Consider the following 23,140-nt stretch of genomic DNA (forward strand, 5'->3'; position numbering starts at 1 on the left):
CTATGTAGCAGGCTCCAGAGACCTCTCAAACGCGAACTAAAACAGATTCCTAATGCGCACGAAGGACCGTGCTCTGCAAAGCGCTTGGAGATGTGGCTAGGCTCTACCTCTCGATGTAGCAAGCAGCTCCCAGGCAAGAAATGGCTGAACACCAAATTCATGAGCATCTTCAAATAACTACTCCTGCAACCCCTAATTCTGTAGGTTCTTCCTGCCGGTCTCGAGGTGTTAATCAAGAATTTGCGTTAGGTCTGGCCCAAAGGAAACCCACAATACTGACCCCCTGTCGGAGTTCCCACATCCGGGGTTCCTCACATGCCCCGCCTAACAATCGGTGCTTCCCTCTCGCCATAATCACCTTGTACTCAGCAACAACTCTAGGCCTGACTACTTCTTCGGGCCCACCTTCGCTAACCGAGGCCATCAAGGAATGTCTAACCTGCACTCTTCTCCCTAACTGACTCCCTGCACAGCCTGACTTCACTGGACCAGAAGTTCTTCTCCAAACCTGTTTTGGCACTGATGGCAAACAAGGCCAAAATGATGGTAAACGAAGGGTGGGTTGCCAGGTCATGAGGCCTGAGACCCACCTGAGTGAAAGCGAGAAACATCCCAAGAACTTTATTGTAGAGCAAGGAACCTGTCAGGAGCAAACCCATGAGGGGCAAGTCCCTGCCACAAAGACAGAACCCAGGTGCTCAGGACCACCTGTGAGTACAGGTACCTCGACACCTACTAGAGAGGAAAGGCAACAGCACTATGATTTCCACAATTTCCTCAAGGCAGGTTGGCATTAGAATACGGAGCAATAACAGCAGGGTAGTGTTCTTGCCTGGAGAATCCCAGGGACCGGGGAGCCTGGTGGGCTGCCGTCTATGGGGTCGCACAGAGTCGGACACGACTGAAGCGACTTGGCAGCAGCAGCATTTTGTGAATCCAAGGATCTGGGGTCCTGGTTCAGTTTCAGAGAAGGTTAAGGGCCATGACCAGGGAAAGGAGTTGAAGCCCAGCCTCAAGATCTCCAGCCACTGCAGTTTCGGTTAGCAGGAGGAAACTAAGGCCCCCAGGGCATTGGGGTGCTCATGCTCCTGGATAGAGAGGCATGACAGTCGGATCTTGGGGTTCACTCGAGTCAGGAAAGGGGACTCCCCACACTGGAATCGCTGTAGCCGAGGAGCTTCTGAGATGGGAAGAGAGAAAAACACAGGTCCTGTGTATGTGATTTTCAGTCCCCACCCTCCGTTCTCCTCCCAACTTCAGAAATTCCCTGTCAATCCCCCCTCCCTCTTCCTCTTGGGACCCATCAATCTACATCCCTGCCCTTTGACCCTCACCTAATGGGATGATCTTGGAGGGTTTTCTCTCCAGCTCAAAAGAAAGCACCATAGGGCGGAGGACAGAGAAACTGGTACAGAGGGTCCAGAGGAAGAGGGTCAAGGGCTCATCCACCTCAGCTGAGGACTAGAAAGGGAAAGAGGTTTCATCAGGACTCAAGCTTCTAACCAAGCTCCCAGGAAAATGGATATCTGAGCCCCCACCTCCCAGCCACATCTCACCTCAAGTTGGGCTCCAGGCCCTGTAAATTGCAAGGCCACTTTCCCCGGCCCTCGGACAAACTCGAGGAGGGAGGTCCACTCACTGGGACACAGCCCTAGAACTGCTGCCACTTGATGATTTCTACAGGTCACCACAGCTTCTGCAGTCCCATCCTCCACCAGGAGCCTGGGAGCGGGGGAGCGGGGGCGGTTAGGAAATAGAAACTCTGACAGCAAAACCCAGGGGGCCAGTCACCCAGACCCAACAGGAATCGCTCTACACCTTGTTAGCTCACTATACCGTCATCCATTCATTCTAAAATATTTATTAAGCAATTCCCACCATTCAGGAATTGTGCTAACATCAGGACAGCAGACAGTCATGGAAATGGGGCAATGGGTGCCCACTTTGTGCTCTGCTCTCACCTGATGCTGGCCTGGCTTACAGATGTTTGCGTGGGGCAAGCGGGGCTCTGACGAGGACACCTTCCCTGGGATGAAGAAAGTGGTTGGCAAAATCCCCTCGCCCCCATCACAGCCCTCTTGGCACCCTGCACCCAGCTTAGCCTGTCCCCGCTCTTACCTGTGGGCAGATGCTGGTACAGTGTGCACACACCCAGAGGAGATGAAGGCTGAAGACAGAAACGACATGGCAAGAAGCAGTGGCCCGAAATGGGGCCTTGTCACCTTGCAGAAGTTCGGCCAGGTAGATGTGGGGCAGGGGGGCACTAAAGAGAGAAGGGGGGTTCAAGAAACAGCCAACAGAGTTCTAAAAGCAGAGTTTGTCTGGAAGGACTCAGCAGGCGTGAGGACAGGGACAGTAGTGGCTTCTGTGCTCTCCTGGAAGCCCCAGGGCCTCTCCTTTCTTTTTTTATTTTTTAAATTCTCTAAGTATGAAAACACATTTACAGGAGATATGGCAAATACAGAGCAAAGGTACATACAGGTCCACTATATACTACAATTTTTTTAAGTAGATAAATTAAGTTTTTTTGGTTGGAGTTTCAATATCAAAATCTAAAAAATTAACAGAATGGACAGAAAAGTAGAAGACATAGTAGACTTGAAATACTCTATGAACCAATTCAACATAATTAAGATTTATATAATTTTCACACAATAGCAGGGTACAAATGCAAGTTCCCCAGGGCCCCCATTTATTTTGATTCTTGATCTCTGATTGTCATCGATTATTTCTCAGGCTTGAAAAACCAAGATATTAGCTAAGAAACATATTTGTATTTTGGATTGAAAACCCTTTAAAATCCCAGAACACTAAATCTTCCTGGGTAGAATGATTTGTATGGACATTTTTCATTTGAAGCAGAGGAAATCCTTCTGACTACACACATTTTACTAGGAGGGGAGAAGCTTGGAGTTATGGGGAAAATTCCAGAGCCTGGAACAGGTGTGGGGTTCAGATGTGAGGCTGTAAGGTTTGGAGATGGGCTTTGGGCCACTGACCTGACCGTAGTATCTGGGGGGAAATGCAGGACCTGCACACAGGTTGACGACCGGAAGCAACAGTAAACATTGTGGGACCTGCAGGTGCAGGAGGGGGAGAGAGGAGGAGGAGAAAGAAGTCAGTCTGAGGTAGGGGCTGGGACGGTGTCACAGGACGAGCCACTCCCCCTGAGGGACGTGCCCTGACCCTGGTACTATCAGCACAGAGGGCAGAGGAAGGGAAGGGCTAGTCTGGAACATACTGCAGGGGCAAAGGGGCAAAGGGCATACACGGCAGAGAAACACAGCAGACCTAACAGCAAAGAGAAGCTGTCATCGCCACACAGGGAGGGGCAAGCATTCAAGAGAAGCGCATCAGGAGGGAGGGGAGGCCAGGCCATCGACACAGGTCTTCACCTGGAAACCCTTTTCTCCAGCTGGTGGAAGTAGACTCGGGCTCCGGGAAGAAGTCCCAGTGGGGGCGGCAAGTGTGGGTCTTCAATATACACATCCAAGTGAGGAGGGAATTTGTAGTCAGCAGTCTCCAGAGCTACAGTGAGCTTCACACACCGTCTCACAGCCCCAGAGCTCCCTACAGTAGGAATGGGGAGGGGTTAGTGGTCCCTCTCAGGATCACTAGGTTCCACCACTCTATTTCTTACCCTTTACCCAAACAGGTGTTATTACCAGGCTTCATCCAGAGATGTGACACAATCTCAGCTGAAAAAGACACCAAGGAATCTGCAAAACTGGAGGGTCAGAGAAATAGAGTGAGAATGGAGTCAGATCCCAGGACAGAAAGGAGTTACAGTAGCTGCTAGAACTTTACCTATGAGGTCCTGGAAAGCCTTGAAATGTCTCAAACCAAATACTAAAAGTAACAGGGCTTATGGGAAAAACAGCGTTGTAGCAGATCACTACACACACACAAACCCAAAACCCAATCCAGCTTTGTACACAGAGGCCTCACCAAAAAATACCCCAGCAAAGGTGAATCTCCACTTGCATTTACCCTAGAATCTCAGTCAGCCCATCATTCTCAGCTTTATACACTGGGGCCCGTGCCCCCTCCTTCAAATCATAGGTCCTTGAAAACTTGCACTTCTAGGGAAGTTTTGTAAAAGTTACACATATAATCCAACATGGTGTTTGTTTGTTTGCTTACACAGGGGGAAGTATCTCTGCAGCATCTTCAACTGCACTGCAGCTGCCCCCAAAAAAGCTTACACAAGGAAAGTAAAGCTATTCCTGAAGCTATAAGCCAGTCAATTCTTGCACTAAAGGAAGGTCCTTCTCTAGAGATTTTTAGCTTTTGTCCTTGCTTTTTTTGTTTGTTTCTTATATTTCCTTTTACTGCTAAGCTTTGTTCTCAATTGTGAGAAAGCCTGCTCATGATAATGTCAGTGACATGCTGAGCCGGGGCGGGGGTAGGGGGGCAGCGGTGGTAATCAGGTATGAAACACAGCTTCTATCTTACACCGCCCATCCCTCCTCTAGGAGCTAAATCACATTCATGAAACACACACTGTAGCAGGAGACAGACAATTCATCCGACACAACCACGGCAGAGGAAGAGAGAGCAGCCAAGCGAGCTGGAGAAACTGGTGGACATTTACTTGCCACTGAGCAGGTCAGTCAGTGAGGATTCAGGCAGTGTCGGGCGGATACCCAGCACCTCCGGGATGTCCTGAGAGCTTGCAAGTTCCACAGTCCATTCATCCTGGACAGTGAGGCAGGATGCACAGCCAGCCAGCTCCAGAGGATGCTGTGACACGCAGGATGAACCACCCTCCTCGAACAACATCAATGTCTGCCAGGAAATGGGGACATGACCATCTCCTAGTGTGTCCTGGTCTGGAGAGAGGTTCCTCACAAACTATGACCCAATTCTGTTTCCTCTCTGGGGCCTGACAAAGGAAGTGGTCTAGACACAGGCAGGCCTTCTATTTGATCTACATCCACCTTTCTTCCAGAAGACTTAGAACTTCCTTTCCAGACCGCAAGCCAAAATACCCTTCCCCTTTCTGGGGAAGGGTGTGGTGAAGTGGGGCACTCACGGGAGGGCCAGAAGCCACGAGCCGGTACACGTGCCCTGGGTGCAAGAACTCAAACCAGCGGACTGAGGAGCCAAGGAACAGAAGGAGGACCTGACAGGGAGAGCAGAGTCCCTCAGACGAGAGCTGGGGCTCAGGAGGACAGATCAGAGGTCCAAGACCCCAGTTTACCTTCTGATCTGAGTTTTCATCTTCCTTGGGTTCAGCTGGGCCCCATCCAGTTCCCTCCTTCCTCTGGGTGCCCCCAAGCCACCTCCCTAATACATGGAAACTGAGGGTGGGCTGGGGCACCTCTGAACTGGCACTTGGGGGCACAGAGAAGTTCCTCTTCATCAGTGCCTCCTTGTGGGACAGCAAGAACAGCCGGCTCTGTTCTATGTGGGGACCCTCTGGAGGGGAAGGCTCTGTCCGAGGAGGTGTGGAGGAGGTGGCTGAGTGAAGGACGGGTCTGGGCACAGACAAGATCAGGGCATCGGCCAGAAGAAACTGGACATAGACTCTGTTGGGAGAGACAAGGAAGAGGTTTCTTAGTGATGCAGGCATTGTGCCCCAGTGTTCCACCCCCTGCATGGAGACTTCCCCTTCCACTTCCCTGGTGGTGGGACCCAGAGGACAGCCACCACCCTAAGGACCTACCTGGCCTGCTTCTTCTGGATGAAGTCTGTGGTGCTCAGCTCCTTCCAAGAAGGGAAGCTGCTTCTGACATTCCTTTCTATGACCAACTGGAACCTGTCTGCCCTCACCAGGCAACCTGAGAGGAAGACAGTTTTCTATTTTGGCGAGAGGAGAAGACTGTGGGCTGGGCAGAGAAGCAGCCCACCCCACAGGTCTCACGCTCAATCCAGGCAGGAGCTGCATGCCTAACACAACGTGAAGGCCCAGGCCTGACCCCCATCTTGGAGGAGTGGTACCTCCAAGGTAGAAACTGTTCCATCAGCACAGCCAATCCCACCCCTGGCCCCCTAGGTTGAGAGGCCTGATTCTTTCTCATAAATCCCTAAAACACCTGTTCTGAGGTCTGAGAAGCTTTCCTCTCCAGGGTTTCCCTGGCTACAAGCCTCAATAACTCCAAGACCATTCCTCTTCCAAACTAGGGATATGAGAAATGGAAGCTGTCATCCTGGTGTGTCTGTGAGGAGTTACAGAGGGAGAAATGAATGTCGGAATTGTGATTCCAGCCGGGAACCCCTGGCTCCTTTACACCACCTGCCCATACCAGCCTCCGAAACCACTCCCCAGACTTGTTGATCAAAATAAGCCACTTGAGCATGTCTACTGAATCCTGGCAGAAGCTCTCTCCTACACTCCCCAGTTCAGAGACCCTCTTTCCCACTCCCATCATCTTCTCTCCACCACTGAACTCCAAACCTATGAGCCTGGGGTCAGTGAGGGGCTGCAAGGGCTGGGCCAGGAGTAGGCAGGACAGGGAACCGCTCTGGTCCCGAAGTTGCAGACACCCTTTACGAGATGAAGGCACCAGGATCCCAAGTAGTACCTGCAAGGAAATGAAGGCCTAGGCATCAAGTTTCACTAAACAACTACACAAAGCATCTACCATGTGCCAGGCATAGTGTTAACTGTTAGAGCTACAAAATGAACCACAAAGACATGATCTCAGAGCTTCAAGAATTTATCCTGAAGTGGGGTAGAAAGATTGGGGAAAATTCACCTGCATTCACACATTTAGCAGCCAGAAGGAAAGTTTACAGATCGAGGTTAGAGCCAGGAGACCATGGAGGACAAGACACAACAGGGGGTTTGGGTTTGACTTTATACACTCTGGGAGAAACAAGAGAAGGATTTAAATTAAGAGTTTTGTAAACCACGTTACATTTTACCCCACCCATTTCTAGTCATTGCAGGGGAGTGGATGAGAGGGGTCCAGGAAGAGATGGTGCGGTCTAGTAAGAAGGCTAGTGCCATCAAAATGACAAGAAGGACTATGGTACGAGTAGTGAAAGTGGCAAACGGAGGAAGTCTCCAGACCTCTGCTGGAGCCACACTCACCGGGGCAGGGCGGAACGCAGAAGGCAGCAGACACTGCCAGGACCAGGCCAGGCGCTGATTGAGTTGCCAACTGGGCAAGTGAGAAGCCTCTGGGAGGGGCAGAAGGGTCTTAGGGTCAAAGGAGGCCCAGGCCCTGCGCTTCGCTTCCTCTTTCAGGAAGGCCAAAGTAGGGAAAAAGCAGGGAGTCTGCAGCTGGGTGTACTGTCCAAGAGACAAGACATCAGGTTACGTGTCCCCTGTGCCCCGGTGTCCCCCAGGGTGTTAGATCTGCCACCCATACCCCAACATTTTCAGACCTTCTGGAGTGGACAGTGATGTGGCTCTTCAAGGATTTCGCTGTGTGTGTTCCGACCAGGGCAGCCAGGTGGAATAAGAACCTCCAAGATCGGGGCCAGGATCTGTAGTCCCAGGCTGGGGTCCCCAGGTGATGAATACTTCAGGAACTGGTGGTATCTCAGCACGTGAGGACACAGCCTTGGCCATGCAGAGAAGTGGAGTCACTTCCCCCAGAGGCTCTTCCAGAATATGGCTTCCCTGAGACAAAGTGGCCCACCCCTCACCACCTCCCCAGCCCCAATCCACGTCCTCCTCACTTGCAGGCCAGATCCTCCAGGGCCTTGGTGGCCCACAGGTAGATGGGGAGTCCTAACTGATGCTCCCATACCAGCTGCTCATACAGGGAGGCCTGGGGGACTTGGTGGGAAAACTGAATCTCAGGCACCTGATGAGAGAAGCCGCGAAGCAGAACGGCACCACGAAGGCAGGGAGCTAATATGGGTCTTCTCGTCCCCCCACCCACTGACTGCAGGAGGTGAACATCCTGGAGCTGCAGAGGCAGAAGAGGTGAAAAAGTAACTCAATGGTCCCAGACAGAGGTAAATGCAGTTTGCCACTGCCTGGCTCATAGGAAACACACAATTTCTCCTTTACAGGTTACTTCCCTCCAGTTCTGTCTTGCTTTCCATCATGACCCACTCCCCTGTGGTAAATAAGCCTTCACCTCCCAGGAGCCACACTCAGCCTTTCTGTGGGCCAGAGGGCTCACTGGGCTGCCTGAGGTCATCCTGGCCCCACACCTGTGCTTCAGCTCCAACATCTCCTCCTCCAGTGAGAAGGTCCTTCTAGAAAGGAGATGCTCTGGACCCACCTGCTCCTCCCAGGGCCCCAATCTCCATTCCTGATCTGATCTCTCGTCCAAATCATTATTTACAAAAGCACCTTGCACTCCAATACATTTAATTATTTTTATAATTTTGTTGTAGGGGTGTCGACCTGCTCAAAAAAAAAGACCAACCCATAAAGGTAAGAGAGTCTCTCTTTGTCACCAGCCCTGACCCCCTCACATACCTCCAGACGGACTCCTGGTCGCACCACCCTCCTGAGGCCACGGAACTGCTGGTAGGCGAGGCAGAGCTCCAGCTTCCTGTCCAGCTCATAGAGGCCCGCAGGTTGATTCAGCGTGTCAGTGACCATTCCCTGCAAAAAAGCCGAAGAGCCAGGTGATCCCCAGGCCCTTCCTCTTTGAAGACCCCACAATTCCTGCCCCCTCCCCCAACCCCAGGCTCAGGAACCTCTCCCTCGGGCGCACCGTGTAGGATAAGAGTATGGAGTCCCGGACGAGACAGTCTGGACCTGGACGCTTCTTGTCCTGGGGGCTGCTGGGCCGGGGCAGTGATTGGGGGTCGGCCTCCAAGGGGACTCCAGCCAGCTCCAGTTCCAGCTCTCGTACACATTCTGGTTTCAGCGGCAACAGCTGGGAGGAGGTGCTGGTCATCCACACCCGGTAACGGTGACCAGGGAGCTTGGATACTCGCAGTTCCATCAGCACATAGGCTCTACCAGGACAGAGGGCTCGGTGCCACACCAGCTGGGCAGGGACCTGGCTTATGCAGAAGCAGGTGACACAGTACGTGAGAGGCTTCCCATGTCCTGTCCCTCTGCAGGAGCTCCTTCCCATCACCATGTCACCTCAAGGACTGGCTCCTCGAGAGCCTTTCCTTACCTCTTTTTTTTTTTCTTTTCCTTACTTCTTTATCTTTCCTGTTTGCCAATTAAATCTTAAGCCTCAGAACTCTCAGGAACTCTCCCCTCTCATAGAAGATGGCAAACATTTCCTAATCCCTCCCCCAAGGCACATACCATCTGTACAGCTTCCTCCAAAATATATAAGTATTTCGTGCAGACAATTCTGCCCTTGCATTTCCCCTATCCCACCCCGCCACACAGACCAGCCATGCAAACAACTTTCACTTATTTAATCAATATGAACACGTACGTATGTATCCAGTATGGGGACAGATGTTAAGGGAAATAACATAGACTGTTCTCTCTTCTCTAACATATATCAAACCACTGGGAAACATATATGATCAAGTGGCAAAAACAACACACATTTGTAAGGTTTCAGAGAAAGAAAAGAGGTCAGGATGGGCTGAGATGATCAAGAAGGCCAAGTGACCGAAGCTGAACTTGCCAGGGTCCTGAAGGCCATCTCTGGATTGCTGAAGTGGAGACGAGAGAGGAAGGTGTTTCAAGCAAGAAAAAACAATACAGAAATGTTCAGAACTCAGAATGAGCAAGGCAAGGAAAACACTGGCCAGGACGGAGGAGGAATGTTCTTGGGAGTGGCGGGAGACAAAATGGAAGAGCCAAGATGAATAAAAAAATCCAGAAATAACATGCTGAAGACTTTTAATCAATTGGAAAGGGAGAATCGTCCAAGTAGGAAATAAATAAACCCCAGAAGGTATCATATGGAATGTACAAGGGGCCAACAACGGGTTATTGAAGAAATTTAAGCGAAAGTTACATAGAGAAGACCATTAATAAATATAACCATCTTTTAGGGCATGTTCCTCCCAGAGCACAAATGCCATTCTCAGGGGCTTCGAAACACAACTGATGATTCAAGATACCTGAACTTCACAGTCCCAGGTGCTCAGCTTCACAGACCCTCATTTCTACTTGAAAACACCAACCAGACCTCAATGTCACCACTCATAGCTAAGACCTCACGAGTTTACTGCTTATGCAAAACCAGTAGTTTATGATGGTTTGACTGAACACAGGAATTTACATACACACACTGCTGCTGCTGCTGCTAAGTTGGTTCAGTCGTGTCCAACTCTGTGCGACCCCATAGACGGCAGCCCACCAGGTTCCCCCGTCCCTGGGATTCTCCAGGCAAGAACACTGGAGTGGGTTGCCATTTCCTTCTCCAATGCATGAAAGTGAAAAGGGAAAAGTGAAGTCGCTCAGTCGTTTCCGACTCTTAGCGACCCCATGGACTGCAGCCTACCAGGCTCCTCCATCCATGGGATTTTCCAGGCAAGAGTACTGGAGTGGGGTGCCGTCACCTTCTCCAACATACCCACACTACTATGCATAAAACCGGTAACTAATGAGAACCTACTGTACAGCTCAGGGAACTCTACTCAATGCTCTGTGGTGACCTAAATGAGAAGGAACTCCAAAAAAGAGGTGACCTATGTATACATATAGCTGATTCACACTGACGTACAATAGAGACTGTATTTGTAAAATTATACTCAATAAAAAAATAAATCATATCAGTTGATGTAAAAAGACTCAACAGTAAGCACCAAATTTTTTTTTTTAAAGAACATGTTATTCCATGTTTTAATGGTGTTCAGATAAATACTTTTCTTCGTCACTCTTCTGGGGGAAAACAGGTGATTCTGGCAGTTTTTCAAAATGGGATACACGATACAGAGCTGTCTCCTTGAATGAGCGGGGAAGTCTTGTCCCCATCTTCTATACACAGGGAAGGTACCCCATGCACTCTTCCCTCAACTGCACTGTTCTAGAAGCAAGTCTCTGAAGCTGTCCTCCTTTCCCACATGGTTTCTCCTATGATGCTATCTTACCTGTTAGGAGCCTGTACAGCCCACTCGCACCTCCACACTCCTGAATTGACCCTAAACCTACCTGCACAATGACAGACACCTGGGTGCCAGCTGGGGAGGATCCACCAAGAAACAGGACAAAGTAAGCTTTCTTCTGACTTTTCACCAGAGCACTGAATCGAATTAGATTCCCAGCAAGGTTTGGCTGCACATTTCTGTGCTTACTTCTAAAAAAGGTAGAGAGAAGAGCAGTCATTTTTTATCTCTTCCTCTTTCTTTTCCCCCTTACAAATGCCTTCCTTTCCACTACAATCTCAGTTCACTTCAGTTCAGTTGCTCAGTCATGTCCGACTCTTTGTGACCCCATGGACTGCAGTATGCCAGGCCTCCCTGTCCATCACCAACTCTGGGAGTTTACTCAAACTCAGGTCCATTGAGTCGGTGATGCCATCCAACCATCTCATCCTCTGCCGTCCCCTTCTCCTCCTGCCTTCGATCTTTCCCAGCATCAGAGTCTTTTCAAACGAGTCAGCTCTTCACATCAGGTGGCCAAAGTACTGGAGTTTCAGCTTCGACATCAGTCCTTCCAATGAATATTCAGGATTGATTTCCTTTAGGATTGACTGGTTGGATTGCCTTGCAGTCCAAGGGACTCTCAAGAGTCTTCTCCAATACCACAGTTCAAAAGCATCAATTCTTTGGTGTTCAGCTTTCTTTATAGTCCAACTCTCACATCCATACATGACCCCTGGAAAAACCATAGCCTTGACTATGTGGACCTTTGTTGACAAAGTAATGTCTCTGCTTTTGAATATGCTGTCTAGCTTGATCATAACTTTTCTTCCAAGGAGTTAGCATCTTTTTATTCCATGGTTGCAGTCACCATCTACAGTGATTTTGGAGCCCCCAAAAATAAAGTCTGCCAGTGTTTCCACTGTTTCCCTATCTATTTGCCACGAAGTGATGGGACCAGGTGCCATAATCTTTGTTTTCTGAATGTTGAGATTTAAGCCAACTTTTTCACTCTCCACTTTCACTTTCATCAAGAGGCTTTTTAGTTCTTCACTTTCTGGCATAAGAGTGGTCTCATCTGCATATATGAGGTTATTGATATTTCTCCCGGCAATCTTGATTCCAGCTTGTGCTTCTCCCAGCCCAGCGTTTCTCATGATGTACTCTGCATATAAGTTAAATAAGCAGGGTGACAGTATACAGCCTTGACATACTCCTTTTCCTTTTTGGAACCAGTCTGTTGTTCCATGTCCAGTTCTAACTGTTGCTTCCTGACCTGCATACAGGTTTCTCAAGAGGCAGGTCAGGTGGTCTGGTATTCCCATCTCTTGAAGAGTTTTCCACAGTTTATTGTGATCCACACAGTCAAAGGCTTTGGCATAGTCAATAAAGCAGAAATAGATGTTTTTCTGGATCTCTCTTGCTTTTTTGATGATCCAGCAGATGTTGGCAATTTGATCTCTGGTTCCTCTGCCTTTTCTAAAACCAGCTTGAACATCTGGAAGTTCACGGTTCACGTATTGCTGAAGCCTGGCTTGGAGAATTTTGAGCATTACTTTACTAGCGTGTGAGATGAGTGCAAATGTGCGGTAGTTTGAACATTCTTTGGCATTGCCTTTCTTAGGAATTAGAATGAAAACTGACCTTTTCCAGTCCTGTGGCCACTGCTGAATTTTCCAAATTTGCTGCCATATTGAGTGCAGCACTTTCACAGCATCATCTTTTAGGATGTGAAATAGCTCAACTGGAATTCCATCACTTCTACGAACTTTGTAGTGATGTTTCCTAAGGCCCACTTGACTTCACATTCCAGGATATCTGGCTCTAGGTGAGTGATCACACCATCATGATTATCTGGGTCGTGAAGACCTTTTTGGAACAGTTCTTCTGTGTATTCTTAATATCTTCTGCTTCTGTTAGGTCCATACCATTTCTGTCCTTTACTGAGTTCATCTTTGCATGAAATGTTCCCTTGGTATCTCTAATTTTCTTGAAGAGAAATAGGGATGTAAAATTTCCATAGCCCAAAGCCATTATTCTAAAAGCTTCCTTCAAACTCTACCTGCCCTTAGATAAGGCTTTTCTTGAAGAATCCTCCATCATTTCCCTGATTTGGAACATTCCATCTATATTGCTTTCTATGCCTTTCTTTCCCTCCTTCCACTGATCCACTGTCCTCCCAGTTTTACAATGCTCCCTCCTCCCTTGGATGGAAGAATTACCTGTACCTGAGCAGGCGGGAAGCCATTTCTGGGTAGACAACAGGGATGGGGGTGAGAGGGCCAGGGCTGATGGTCAAAGGAAACACTGGCACGGGGGTACCCCAGAGCTCCACGTGCCCCTCTCCTGGAGACTTCATCGGAGAAGGGAGGTAACTCCAGCTGGGGAACAGAAAGAGATGGCCCAACCAAGAAAGGTCCAGATCTATGAGCTAGAAAAGACCAAAGGCAAGGATTAATCAGGATCCTGGCGCCCAATCCATCCTGCTCCATCTTTGTTCCCTCAGAGACTTAATTGTCTTGCTCCCTAGATGCCATTCTTATTAGGATCTGAGGCATTTGACCACCCCCTTCCTACTCACCTCACAATCCAGGGCACCAGTGTTATCTCTTATATAGAGGCTTCCATTCCTGCACTCTTGTTCCAAGTTCCCTGATAGGTCGGTAAGTGTCCCTAAAAGTAACAGTCGCTCCCGGGGCAGAGGAACCCCACGTGGTCCAGCCTCTTGGGCCCAAGCCTGATACACAGTACTGCTCCAGGACAAGTGGCTGCAGCATGGGAGACGCTGGTGGGTCCTGAGGTCCTTTACTGAGACAAAGCTGCAGAGTGAAGAGAACAGAAGTTCTGTATAGCTACATTCAAGCCTACGAATTATCCTCACCCTCCACAAATCCCCCAAGATCCTAAGGAAAGATCAATGGGGAACGTGGACTAAGACAGTTTGTTTGATTGATTAAAGGGAAAAAATTTGGGAGTGAGGGCCTAAGAAAATGAGGAGGAGGTCTGGGTCCAAAGACTGGGTGGTACCTAGAGAAGGCCAGAAGAAAGTCTGCTGAATGAGATCCTGAACAAGATAGTGCTACAGACAGAATCCAGAGAAATGGAGTGGGAATGTCAAAGCAGCCTGAGGGGATGAGCATGTGGGGAGAACGCTTTAGAGACCACACAAACTGCTCCCTTGACAGCATCTCAGCTCTCAGCTTCCACAGAGAACTCCAGTGGAGACACTAAGACATCTGCCTAATGGCTCAACATCATTGGCCCCAATCAGGTTCCTTTCCTAATGTAGAATATCATAGCACTGGAGACTGGCTGGGAGGTTGAGGCTGAGGGGGAAGTTGGTATCACGAGTTCCCAGCTTTCAAGAGATGTTTGAGACCAGCCATTCTCAAGCAAAGTGCTGCAATACTGCTGAGTCAGTATCCATTGTGAGGTATCTCACAGAGAATGTAATACAATTTATCAAAGTAGTGACAGTCACACTTTTGTAATACATTATTCCACTCACTTACATTCCCATGGTTTCCGCCCGCCCCACCCCCCCCCCCCCACCCCCCCCCCCCAAGAGAAAAAGGATAAGGTTACAAAATGTAACAACTTATTCTCCTTGTTACGCTCAGGAACATAATCCCCATGTGAGTGCTAAAGATTAGAAATGCTATTTTAGATGGCCCACTCCCCTTCTGCATTGGCCTCATTCTTTCCCAGTGACTTCAGAGCAAATAAAAGGCAAACCAGACACTAATATGTGGTGTGCCCCTGCTATGCACATATTATACTGGGTCCATTCATGCTCAATATTGCATTGAATCTTCACCAAAAACCCCTGGAAACACCACCAATGAAGAAATTCAGAGGTTCAGATACACAGTAGTGTAGGTGGCAAAGCCAGGCATGTCTCACTCAGAAGTATTTCTATCTTTCCCTACTTCTATAAAAGCCTAAGAAAAAGCGGCTAGAGAGAACTGTTCCTTCACCCAAAGCACCTGCAGGACAAAAAACAGTAAAGACAGGGTCACTCTTCGTAGATTCTTCAAGGTCCTGTCCTCCAACTTTCAAGGAAAGTTGAAAGTTGAAAGTCCCATGTATGCCCTGGGACCTGACATACAGCATGCACTCAATGAAGGGAAATGGAAAAATGAAAAATTTTCCTGTCAAATAATAAATTGAGAAATTTGTATGCAGGTCAGGAAGCAACAGTTAGAACTGGATATGGAACAACAGACTGGTTCCAAATAGGAAAAGGAGTACGTCAAGGTTGTATATTGTCACCCTGTTTATTTAACTTATATGCAGAGTACATCATGAGAAACCCTGGACTGAAAGAAGCACAAGCTGGAATCAAGACTGCCGGGGGAAATATCAATAACCTCAGATATGCTGATGATTCCACCCTTACGGCAGAAAGTGAAGAGGAACTAAAAAGCCTCTTGATGAAAGTGAAAGTGGAGAGTGAAAAAGTTGGCTTAAAGCTCAACATTCAGAAAACGAAGATCATGGCATCTGGTCCCATCACTTCATGGGAAATAGATGGGGAAACAGTGGAAACAAACAGTGTCAGACTTTATTTTTTGGGGCTCCAAAATCACTGCAGATGGTGACTGCAGCCATGAAATTAAAAGACGCTTACTTCTTGGAAGGAAAGTTATGACCAACCTAGATAGCATATTCAAAAGCAGAGACATTACTTTGCCAAGAAAGGTCCATGTAGTCAAGGCTATGGTTTTTCCAGTGGTCATGTATGGATGTGAGAGTTGGACTGTGAAAAAGGCTGAGCGCCGAAGAATTGATGCTTTTGAACTGTGGTGTTGGAGAAGACTCTTGAGAGTCCCTTGGACTGCAAGGAGATCCAACCAGTCCATTCTGAAGGAGATCAGCCCTGGGATTTCTTTGGAAGGAATGATGCTAAAGCTGAAACTCCAGTACTTTGGCCACCTCATGAGTTGGCCAATGAGTTGACTCATTGGAAAAGACTCTGATCCTGGGAGGGATTGAGGGCAGGAGGAGAAGGGGATGACAGAGGATGAGATGGCTGGATGGCATCACTGACTCGATGGACGTGAGTCTGGGTGAACTCCGGGAGTTGGTGATGGACAAGGAGGCCTGGCGTGCTGCAATTCATGGGGTCGCAAAGAGTTGGACATGACTGAGCGACTGAACTGAACTGAACTGACCCATCAAATAATTTTTACTTTATCCTCACCCACCATCTTCTACATATTGTGCTATCTACTCTACATTTATCTTGAAGAATAACAAGAAACTTATAAAAGTTTGCAAGTTTCTTAAAAATTGATGATTTACCACTTTTCAATGATTCTTTTTGATTTTCAATTATTGGGAAACAACAAATTAAACAAACCTAGACAGATTTCTACCTTTTTTAAAAAAGAAAAAACAGTGATATGTATATTCACTTGCTGCTGCTGCTACTGCTGCTAAGTTGTTTCAATTGTGTCCGACTCTGTGCGACCCCACAGGCAGCAGCCCACCAGGCTCCCCCGTCCCTGGGATTCTCCAGGCAAGAACACTGGAGTGGGTTGCCTTTTCCTTCTCCAATGCATGAAAGTGAAAAGTGTAAGTGAAGTCGCTCAGTCATGTCCGACTCTTAGCGACCCCATGGACTGCAGCCTATCAGGCTCCTCCATCCATGGGATTTTCCAGGTAAGAGTACTGGAGTGGGGTGCCATTGCCTTCTCCAATATTCACTTGACAGAATACCATACAGCAGTTAAAAATATGACCTAGAGCTATCAATGTGAGTAAATCTCAGAAGGTTAAGCACAAAAAGCAAACTGCAAAGGATACATAAGGTACTGGACCATTTACACAAAGTCTGAAGTCATGTAAAACCACTATATATTGCTTAGGGATAGATTCATGTATATAAAAAAATATAAAGATATTCACAAGAATTCTCCCATATTCCAGATAGTGGTTACTTTTATGAAGAGATAAACAGGTTTCTTTTTGGAGGACTTCTCAGAGCCTTTAACATGTTAATGAGCCTCATGACTCTCCTAGAGAAGATTATCACATCCAGTGTCTCTCAAGCATGTTTGGCATGGAACCCTTTTCCTGTGGTACTTTATTAACATTGCCTAGAACAGTTTTGGAAATGGTACGTGCTTGCAAAGGTGCTTTGGTCATGTTTGACTCTTTGGGACCCTATGGGCTGTAGCCCACCAGGCTCCTCTGTCTGCCCAGGCAAGAATACTAGAGTGGATTGCCATGCCCTCCTCCAGGGGATCTTCCCAACCCAGGGATTGAACCCACATCTCCTGCAGTGTAGGCGGATTCTTTACTGCTGAGCCATCAGGGAAGCCCTTAGGAAATGGTAAAGTTTTTAAAAATAAAATAAAATAACTCGGCTTCAGACCTCAAACTCAGGTCTCCCAAAATACAATGATCTGCACTTGCTGAAGTCACTGTCTATATCTTAGTTTCCTAGCACAAACAAATGAAATAATATCAACCTCTCTCCCCACTTTGAGGGTTCTTTTCCGATATTTTCTATCTTCTCAACCCCTTCCCCTTGTCTCTAAACACGACTTGAGCCAAATAAGATCAACAGTTAAAGGAAAGCAGCTTGATGGAGAAGGAGGAGAAGGAGAAGGATTGGCAAAAGGAGGTTTTATTTACACCACCTTTTTCTCACCTCAGCAAGTTTCCCCTCACTCATCTCAAAAGATAAGTACTTTGTTTTCAATCCCAAATTTAACTTTCCTGTGAACCCCTCCCCTTCTTACCTGTAGCTGAGGGGCAGTGTCAAACCCTGGCTCGTTCCCTGGGACAACCAGGTAGTCTTCACACAGTCAATGACCAACTGAGCCAACTGGACATCAGGCTCCTTGCCAGGTGGACACAGGGTCTCTTGGATGAAAGCCTGGGCGACCTCAAGCCAGGCTTGCTCCTGAGGAAAGTAAAGCTAGTTAAAACACCTTCCTGACTATCCTGCCCACCAGGGAAATTTGGGAAAGAATAAAGGAATAGATTACAAAAAAAAAAGTTAAGAGGGAATGTAAATGAATATGTAATGTAAAGGAGTTTAGAGTTTGAAGAAACCTCAGAAGTCTTAGTTTCAGACAGACAATCAGCTTAGACAACTGGCCATTCAGCTTTGGCCTTGCCTCTTTAACAAAACCGTACCAATCCTTAAAGCACTCAATTAGAATAAATATTCCTCATGAAGTCTTCTCTGAGCATCTCCGAGAGAATCCTGCTCCCTTCCTTGAGGCTCCCACAGTACCTTGCATACACCTCTATTGAGAGCAGTGATCAGCAGGGGCAGCCCATCTTATATGGGGTCTGATTCTAGTTCTTTTTTTCTTTTCCTCTGGCCATGCTGAATGGCTTGTAAGATACCAGTTCCCCAACCAGGGATTGAATCCAGACCCTGTGCAGTGAAAGCACCGAATCCTAGCCTCTGGACCACCAGAAAATTCCCATGGGTCTGATTCTAAAGCCAGGAAGTGGAACAAAACTGGTCAAAAGTCACCCTCAGAATCTGCTTGCCAAACAGGGGACACAACTTCAACCCCTGGTCTGGGAAGATTCCACATGCCTCAGGGCAACTAAGCCTTCCAGCTGCAACTACAGAAGCCCTTGCACCACCTAGAGCCTGAGCTCCACAAGAGAAGCCACCGCAATGAGAAGCCCATGCATCACAATGAATAGCACCCACTCGACACAACTAAAGAAAGCCCTGGTGCAGCAAGGAAGACCCAGAGCAGCCAAAAACAAATGAATAAATTAAAAAAAATAAAGGTTTTGTTGCTATGTTAACTTTAAAGAAATAAAGTCACCTTCAAAAAAAAAATCCTTTAAATTGCTCATAAACTATAGTACATAGTACCGTATAGTAACATGTATATGGAAATGTGCTTAATAGACGTTACATAAAAGAACATAGGCAGTATAATTTTTAATCATTTCCCCCTTTTTTTCTAATTCTTTTATTAATGCCCCCTCATTTTTTAGTGAAGTGTATACATTTGAGGTACTATAAACTGATTATATGTAAGACACAATTCCCTGGAATTGTTTCCTGTTCTAGTAATCTAGTAGATCTTAACCTTGTAGCTAAGGGGTTTCCTAAGAAGGACAGGAACCATCTTTGTGTATGTGCCAGATTTTGTTGCCTCTGTATATAGATAACTCTAGGGGAGGGGACCAGTCTGGCATACTCTCAGTGCTAAGCAGGTTTATTTAAAAATTCCGAAAGATTCAACAATACTTAGGGGTAGGACCTTTATCCTTCTTGATCCCCAGCGATAATTTAAACCATTACAGCTTTATCCCTGTTCCTCCAATGCTCTTCTATGATCAGTCCTCCACATTCAGTTAATCTTTGTGTGCTGTTCAGTTACATCGGACTCTTTGTGACCCCCATGGACTGTAGCTCACCAGGCTCCTCTGTCCATGGGATTTCCCAGCAAGAATACTGGAGTAGGTTGCCACTTCCTAATTCAGGGGGTCTTCCTGACCCAGGGATCGAACCCGTGTCTCCTGTATAGGCAGGCAGATTCTTTACCATTGCGCCAAATGGGAAGTCCCCAATTAGCCTTTAGCAGCTTGAAAAACCAGCATTCAAGTTCTAGATGACTTCAGAGTCCTTGTAAACAGTGCTATCACTGACCTCACCTTCACCCTACCTCAGTCACTCTTGTTCATGGTCAGGGTTCTCAAAATTGGACCAGGTCATCACTCAGAACTGCCCACCAACATAATAACAGCCCAGACTCCCACATTTTTTGTCTTCTTCTCTTGGTCTTCTCTTTTAGCTCCATTGGCACATAGAATACTACTGTTTCTCAAAGTGGTACTGCTGCCTCAGAATCACCAAACTTTTGCTTAAAACGCAGCTGGGAAAAAAAAAAAAAAAAAAACGCAGCTGATTTTTAGGTGGTTCCATCTATTGAATCAGAATCCAGGAGTGGGTGGGGTGGGGTGAGGAGGTTGGCAACAGTGTATATTGAATTTGGGCCTCCTGTAGGGAAAGGAAGAAGTGAAAGAGGATATCCATATTTCAAGTAGAACCATTGGGTTGAGGATATTTGCAAAGCTAGTGAACATCATAAGAGATGTGGATTTTGTGGAAAGTTCAGTGTTGGTATGTAGGCTGGCCAGGTGGAGAATCTGGTAGGCAGGTGGATATAACTGGTATCAGGAGAGACATCTCAGCTAAAGTATAGATTTAGGAAAACCAGGACCCGTCACTGGCTATTAAAGCCATCCAGTCAGTGGATGAGGTCAAGAAAGTATTAACCTGGGAAGTTTACTTAATTTAGATTCTATCTCCTCAATATCTTTTTAATGTCTTCACGTTTGGAACCTCAACATTGCTGCGGGGTCGGGGGTCACCACCACCTCTTACTACATATAAACCACAGTCTTTTAACAGACACTCGCTAGTCCACTCTCTACACTCCTACCTAAGGAAACAAAAATGAAACTCAACCGATCACTCTTTGGCTTAAAACGCTTCAATAACTCCGTTATCCTCAGGTTGAAGTCGCTGCCTACCAAGACTTACAAGACTGTCAGCTCTGACCCTTCCACCACCACCCAATTGAACTTCTTGAGTTTTTCAAAGACAAACTCTTTTGCTCTATTTCTAGCCTTTGAACAGATTTTTGCTTGCTCCTTGAAACCTCTTTTATCTCCTTTGTTTTTTAAACCCGGCTAACTCTTACACGCCGGAGAAGGCAATGGCACCCCACTCCAGTACTCTTGTCTGGAAAATCCCATGGATGGAGGAGCCTGCTGGGCTGCAGTCCATGGGGTCGCTGAGGGTCGGACACGACTGAGCGACTTCACTTTCACTTTTCACTTTCATGCATTGGAGAAGGAAATGGCAACCCACTCCAGTGTTCTTGCACGGAGAATCCCAGGGACGGGGGAGCCTGGTAGGCTGCCGTTTATGGGGTCGCACAGAGTCGGACACGACTGAAGCGACTTAGCAGCAGCAGCAGATCTTACACGCACTTCAGGTCTTATAAGCTTTTCCGGATTATCGGTTACCCATTTTCTCTATAGTTACGTCAGGGGTCTCCCCCAGGAACTCACAGGCCCACAGGTAGCCGTTAGTGTGATCCTGGCTTCCCATTGGGCTTGAAACCTAAACATTGGACAGAGACGTGTTTAATACTCACAGACGGCGCCGCAAGCATAATGGAATAAATACGCAGAACCAGTGAAAGGGGCGGAAGAAACAGCCTCATAGTCGCTCTCCCCCGGGAGAGGCCAGCGACGTCAGGGAGGCAGAGAGGCAAGGAGGAGGTTACAGGGGGAAAAAAGAAAATCTGGAACAACAAAAAAAGAGACGAGGGACGGAGAACAGCACTCACAGAGCCAGGAGCCCCAGGCCGGCAGCCCGCCATGACGCGCCCGCGACTCCCCCCTGCGAAGCGCGCGGAGACTTGAAGGACGGCTGATTCGTGACGTCATCAGCGGGCGCGCCCCTGGCTCCACCTCCGACTCCTCCCCATTCAGCCTCAGTACCGCTCTGCTCTGACTCCCACCCCTGTCCCCTACTCTGGCATACCTAATCTCTTCCCCAGTGATACCTCGGAGAAGGCAATGGCACCCCACTCCAGTACTCTTGCCTGGAAAACCCCACGGATGGAGGAGCCTGGTAGGCTGCAGTCCATGGGATCGCTGAGGGTCGGACACGACTGAGCGACTCACTTTCACTTTTCACTTTCATGCATTGGAGAAGGAAATGGCAACCCACTCCAGTGTTCTTCCCTGGAGAATCCCAGGGACTGGGGAGCCTGGTGGGCTGCCGTCTATGGGGTCACACAGAGTCGAACACGACTGAAGTGACTTAGCAGCAGCAGCAGCAGTGATACCTTGTCTTGCATCTCTGGGATGAGGGATTTTAGGAGCGCAAATACAACCGGCCTGGCTGATAACGCCTAAGCATCTTTCCATCTTGCTGATCCTGCCAAGTAGAGGAACTGTTTCCTCCTTAATGCAGCCAGAGCACATCATTCCTTTTTTTTTTTTTTTTTTAACTGTCAGTCTCCATGTTCTAGAATTAGGCTCCATGAGAGCAAATATTTTTATTTACTTTCTTCACTGCTATACCCCCAAAGCCTAGAATAGTGCTGACACATAGTTGCATGAATTCTGTGCACTCCACTGCCTATTAAGCCATGGGTTGATTGGTTGGTTGACTAAATTAGGAAGAGAAGAGGCTTTCATTAGTAAATACACAAAAATTTATAAGCTTCTTGTTTGACAAGTACTGTTCTAGGCATCAAATACAAAGAAAAATAGATTAGGTTAAAACTTCTAGGTCAGTTCAGTTCAGTTCAGTTCAGTCGCTCAGTGGTGTCCAATTCTTTGCGACCCCATGAACTGCAGAATGCCAGGCCTCCCTGTCCATTACCAACTCCCGGAGTTCACCCAAACTCATGTCCATCGAGTCAGTGATGCCATCCAGCCATCTCATCTTCTGTCGTCCCCTTCTCCTCCTGCCCCCAATCCCTCCCAGCATCAGGGTCTTTTCCAATAAGTCAACTCTTTGCATGAGGTGGCCAAAGTACTGGAGTTTCAGCTTCAGCATCAGTCCTTCCAGTGAACACCTAGGACTGATCTCCTTTAGAATGGACTGGTTGGATGTCCTTGCAGTCCAAGGGACTCTCAAGAGTCTTCTCCAACACCACACTTCAAAAGCATCAATTCTTCGGCACTCAGCCTTCTTCACAATCCAACTCTCACATCCATACATGACCACTGGAAAAACCATAGCCTTGACTACATGGACCTTTGTTGGCAAAGTAATGTCTCTGCTTTTTAATATGTTGTCTAGGTTGGTTATAACTTTCCTTCCAAGGAGTAAGCATCTTTTAATTTCATGGCTGCAGTCACCATCTGCAGTGATTTTGGAGCCCCCCAAAATAAAGTCTGACACTGTTTCCCCATCTATTTCCCATGAAGTGATGGGACCAGATGCCATGATCTTAGTTTTCTGAAGGTTATTTCTAGGTACTCATAGTCAAATGGGGGAAATAGTAAAGTAAAATGTGTAGAATGTGAGTTATAGGTACTGAGGAATGCAGGGGTGTCCCTTTTATATAGTGAAAGCCTTACTTAAACAATAATTTTCTATTTAAAAAATTGAGAGAAGTGAAGGATTCATATGATGGGGATTATAGAGAAAGAACGGACAGGTGAAACAACAAAGGCTTTGTAGTGGAAAAAAATGCAAGAAGTC

General features: G+C 47.5%; 1 protein-coding gene across 3 annotated transcripts; it reads right to left on the bottom strand.

Annotated features, from left to right (window-relative positions):
* Positions 1 to 595: 595 nt before the first annotated feature.
* On the bottom strand, positions 596 to 21,340 carry CTC1 (CST telomere replication complex component 1). Of its 3 annotated transcripts, none has more exons than XM_010816067.3 (23): positions 21,267 to 21,340; positions 17,667 to 17,830; positions 13,499 to 13,736; positions 13,146 to 13,348; positions 10,988 to 11,132; positions 8,628 to 8,918; positions 8,387 to 8,515; positions 7,633 to 7,865; positions 7,336 to 7,513; positions 7,040 to 7,240; positions 6,401 to 6,527; positions 5,669 to 5,783; positions 5,204 to 5,531; positions 5,036 to 5,125; positions 4,595 to 4,788; positions 3,666 to 3,727; positions 3,396 to 3,570; positions 3,000 to 3,077; positions 2,119 to 2,263; positions 1,962 to 2,026; positions 1,557 to 1,722; positions 1,335 to 1,461; positions 596 to 1,180 (listed from the first exon to the last, which is right to left on the bottom strand). In XM_010816067.3, the coding sequence occupies exons 1-23, from the start codon at positions 21,297 to 21,299 to the stop codon at positions 1,041 to 1,043; spliced, it is 3,627 nt and encodes a 1,208-aa protein (XP_010814369.2). In that variant the 5' UTR covers positions 21,300 to 21,340; the 3' UTR covers positions 596 to 1,040. The 3 variants fall into 3 exon arrangements, with proteins under 3 accessions (XP_010814369.2, XP_002695914.2, XP_059734474.1); XM_002695868.6 differs by having other exon boundaries at positions 13,140 to 13,348; XM_059878491.1 differs by lacking the exon at positions 5,036 to 5,125 and having other exon boundaries at positions 5,324 to 5,531; positions 13,140 to 13,348.
* Between the last annotated feature and the right edge of the window lie 1,800 nt (positions 21,341 to 23,140).

Source organism: Bos taurus, chromosome 19 (genome assembly GCF_002263795.3).
Source record: "Bos taurus isolate L1 Dominette 01449 registration number 42190680 breed Hereford chromosome 19, ARS-UCD2.0, whole genome shotgun sequence".
NCBI lineage: Eukaryota > Metazoa > Chordata > Mammalia > Artiodactyla > Bovidae > Bos > Bos taurus.